The sequence below is a fragment of the Chaetodon trifascialis genome, chromosome 7, assembly GCF_039877785.1.
Source record: "Chaetodon trifascialis isolate fChaTrf1 chromosome 7, fChaTrf1.hap1, whole genome shotgun sequence".
Lineage (NCBI taxonomy): Eukaryota > Metazoa > Chordata > Actinopteri > Chaetodontiformes > Chaetodontidae > Chaetodon > Chaetodon trifascialis.
In genome coordinates, this window is record NC_092062.1 from 27,530,763 (window position 1) to 27,534,801 (window position 4,039).

The 4,039-nt window shown below is 42.1% G+C and overlaps 1 protein-coding gene across 1 annotated transcript; it reads left to right on the forward strand.

The window, feature by feature from the left end:
• On the forward strand, positions 1–3,395 carry seraf (Schwann cell-specific EGF-like repeat autocrine factor). The gene is made up of 5 exons (XM_070967115.1): positions 1–251; positions 688–783; positions 1,419–1,523; positions 2,653–2,748; positions 3,110–3,395. The coding sequence occupies exons 1-5, from the start codon at positions 32–34 to the stop codon at positions 3,220–3,222; spliced, it is 630 nt and encodes a 209-aa protein (XP_070823216.1). The 5' UTR covers positions 1–31; the 3' UTR covers positions 3,223–3,395.
• The last annotated feature ends 644 nt before the right edge of the window (positions 3,396–4,039 follow it).

The window sequence follows — 4,039 nt, forward strand, 5'->3', positions numbered from 1 at the left end:
TCTCCAGCTGACATACAAAATAACCCCGAACATGAGTTTCGTGGGTCCCGGTTCAACGGTTCTCTTAGCCTCCTTGGCGGTTCTTGTCGGCTTGTGCTCCGCGCGCTCGGACGCGCCCCGGGGAGTCGCGGTCGGGTTCGTTTTTGATCCCAAAGCGAAGTGCGAACCTCCGTGCGAACACGCAGGAATCTGCATCCGCAACAACACATGCTTCTGCTCCAAAGGCTATGAGGGAGAGACCTGCCAGTATGGTGATGTTAAAGACCTTTTGTTATTTCCTCTTTAAATGCTTTGTGTAGAGTGTAGAGCTGAGTTAAGTTCTCTACCTGAACAATACGAATTCAGTTCGTTTCAGTCTATCCGAACACTAAAAAGTATAGTTTAATGGAGAATGTATGTATTCCTCCTCTTGCAGAAGAATCTAAGCTTACAGAGATTTTTGGATGGTACAATAAAAACCTTGGCATGCACTTAAATGCATTTGCCCGTGGCAAGACATATCATGCATTATATAAGGTTTCTCTATAAAGCAGGTTTAAGGTAACTTACATCAGTTTAATGCAGAAATGTAATGCAGAGAGATTTGTGTAAACAAGTGTAAACAACACTTACAAATCTGACTGATTTCATGAACAAAACATTGAATCAGAGTTTAAACAGTAATGTCAAAATCTTGTGTGAACGCAGCCAACTGTTATCCCAAATGTAAGAATGGAGGATCGTGTCTTCGCCCTGGAAAATGCAGATGTCCTCCTGGATATGGAGGAAGATACTGTCACAAAGGTAAGCAGCTTTGATTGCAGTGACTTGAAAATGAATTAATCTGGTCAGTCCTGCAGCTGTTGACAAACGTGTGTGAATCTGTCTCTCTATATATTCTGTATTTTCCTTCTTCCATGTGATACAGTAGAACCTGCATTCATACATTCCAACACACAGCTATCGTCCTTCCTTGAGTCCTTCCTAAACTCCAGCCTGAGAGCAGCTCGATTTTTGCCAGAAACAAACTCCAGAAGTAGTTCAGAAAGCATAAAAATGTCTCCAGTGGCTCAACCTTTATGTGCTGTCATGAGCCTGAAGGTTGGATTATCAGTAACAGGTCTGAAGCCACAGCTCAGGAAACCAAAGTCACATCCTTCCAGTGAATTTGGGGATTTTATGTTATGCAATAAGAGCCAAAAGGTTAGAAACACTGATTTAAACAATAGCATAGGGTGATAATATTTACAAATTTATGACTCAACAGTTAAATTAATAAATAAAATGTGAGGTTTTTTGTGTCTTGTCAGAACATTATACAGAGGGTTTGTCCTTGAGGAGTTTCTCGTTCTAAAATCATTGCAGCTGAAAACACTTGAGGACAGAACAGGTAAAACCATCACTGCTGACGGCTGTGATCTGTGTCTGTGTTCTGGCAGTGACCTGCGAGGGGGGATGCTGGAACGGAGGGGAATGCACCGCCGTCAATGGAGTGGCCAAGTGCATCTGCCCCTCCAGCTGGACCGGCTCGAAATGCCAAGAGGGTCTGTTTATAGCCGTATCTAATTACTCCATTAACACCACAGGTCAAAGTCACCAAATGGAGCCGGCGTCTCAGCTGGAGCTCTTCATCAGCAGGAGACTACTGCAACACTCAAAACGCTGTTTCTGTTCCAAACTGCTGTCATGACGGGAAGGAGCGTCCAGTCGACCTCTGCAGCAGTTCATCTAACTCAGTGGCTCTGATTGACATTTAGATTTACAGCTTGTGAATGATGACTGAGAGGTTTTTGGCGCTAAACTGAAGCTCCAGCTGGGTTTAGCAACGCAACACTTTCCTTCTCATCCTCAGAAGAATCAAGGCTGTGCAGAAGCTGTTCTGTTTTGTGCAGATTGCGATCAGCAGTTTAACCTTGCAGATCTTAAATTTTCACACTGTACGTAGCATTGTTTAGCAGTTTGGCTCATGGGTCAAAGAGGAATTTACCCTTAAGATAACCTGCTAATGAAAAACTGTTGTTGGCTCCACCTTCACCTACTAACATCAGAAACAAATAGTTGAAAGAGAAGATTGTGACCGCTCATATCTGTAATTTACGCTAGTAGCTGGTTAGCATAGCTTAGCAGACAGACTGGAAACAGCTAGCCTGCTCTGTCCAGCGGTAACAAACTGTCCACCAGCTCCTCTAAAGTGTAAAAATGACAATTTGGGGATTTATGGAGTCCAGAGTTTTAAAGAAATAGTTTGAATCTTTGGGAAATATGTTTATTCACTTTCTTGCCAAGCTATGAGATGATCCGTACCTTTGTGACATCTGTACAGTAGATGTGAAGCTACAGCCAGTTAGCTTAGCATAATGACTGGAAGCAGGGGAAAAGCCTAGCATATAACCCCTTGTTTAACCACAACTTGCTATCTTTACTTTCCTTTAACGTACAAATCAAATATGTATTTTGTGTGTTTTTTACATTTCCAGCCTTAATGCTAAGCTAAGATAGCGTACAGATATGCCCTTCTTTCCTATGTCCTTGTATTAAAGTAAATAAGCATATTTCTGAAAACTACTTGAGTTGCAGCTCAGCCTCCAGTAAATGTGCGTCACCTGCAGCTGAAGCTCAGATCTGCGTCCTGGCATGCTGAGAATGTCTCTCTGTGGTTTGTCCCCTGTGCAGCGATCTGTCCCCAAGGCTGCAGGAACGGCGGCGTCTGCGTGGCTCCAGGAATCTGCAGCTGTCCGGAGGGATGGCTGGGTGGCGCCTGCCATACTGGTGAGTGAAGACCAGCACTTTCATATGCATCAGTGCACTTTACAAGCACGGTTTCTTTTGAGCCTCGTCTTCCTCTCCTCATCCTTCAAACTCTGTTCAGGTCTGGTTGTGCATTCACCAGATTCTCGTTAACTGACATCTTACTGAGGACTCAGTCTGCCAAACAGCAGAATGATATAAATCACATGCATGTGTGTGCTGGGGGAAAGTTTTCAGCTCAGCGTTTTTCCAGATGTGACAGAACTCAGACATGGAAACACTTTCTGGTGGATTTACAGTCTTTTCACAGTCATTCACTTGTTTCTCAGGTTTTAAAAAAGATTAACGGCTTTTGTTGTTGTTTCTTTTGTCTCGGCTGTAGCTGTGTGCACTCAGCCCTGCGTGAATGGAGGGAAGTGTATTTCTCCCAACAAATGCCGCTGTCGCCCCCCTTTCTCCGGCCCTCGCTGCGAAGAGAGGAAAAACGTCCACTAGTGTGACCCTGCAGAGGTCAAAGGTTAATGAGGCCCAATAAGGGACTTTATGCTGATGAGGACAAATTGTTTTTTAGCTTTGGTGTTTGGTTTTTACATTTTTTTACCACGTGAAATGTCATTCTTTTTTAAGAAACATTGAACCTGTTGAATGCTCTCATTTGACTGTATAAACATGAGCTGTACTGTACTGTAATTTGTGTCATTAAAAGAATAAAAGCTCCTTAACAAATCAAAAGCATGTAAATAGTAAATTTTCTTTATTTTGTCTCATGTAACTTGTGCCACAGTGTTATCTGGTCTTGACAGAGATTTTTGTAGAAAACAAACCTCATATAAACTCCAACAGGTGGTCATTACCCGAATACAAATGTTGATATTCAGTTTAAATGGATGACAGTCCATAACTCAAATGGGTCCAATCAAACAGTATATTAATGAAAGCAACAAAGAAAAATCAACGAATGCAGTTTTTGTTAAATCGCAACATATTCGTATGAATGTCTTCAATCTAGAACAAGTTACTGATGTGTGCCATCTAAATTAGGTTTAACTAATAAAGCATTTATTATTCTCATAACTAAGAAACAAACAGTGCACATCAGTGTGAAGTTAAATCGGGCTATAATTTCACTAAATTGTGAAAGACCTAAAACTAAAAGCTTGCTGGTAGAATAACCTGCAGCTGATGAACGAATCATCGTTCAGACGGATTCGTCCTTTACTTATGTTACATAATACTGTGCAGCAACATTCACATATCTGCATCAGTCTGTCTGCTGCTGCATTTAACACACGCGTGTCACTCAGAGCCTTGA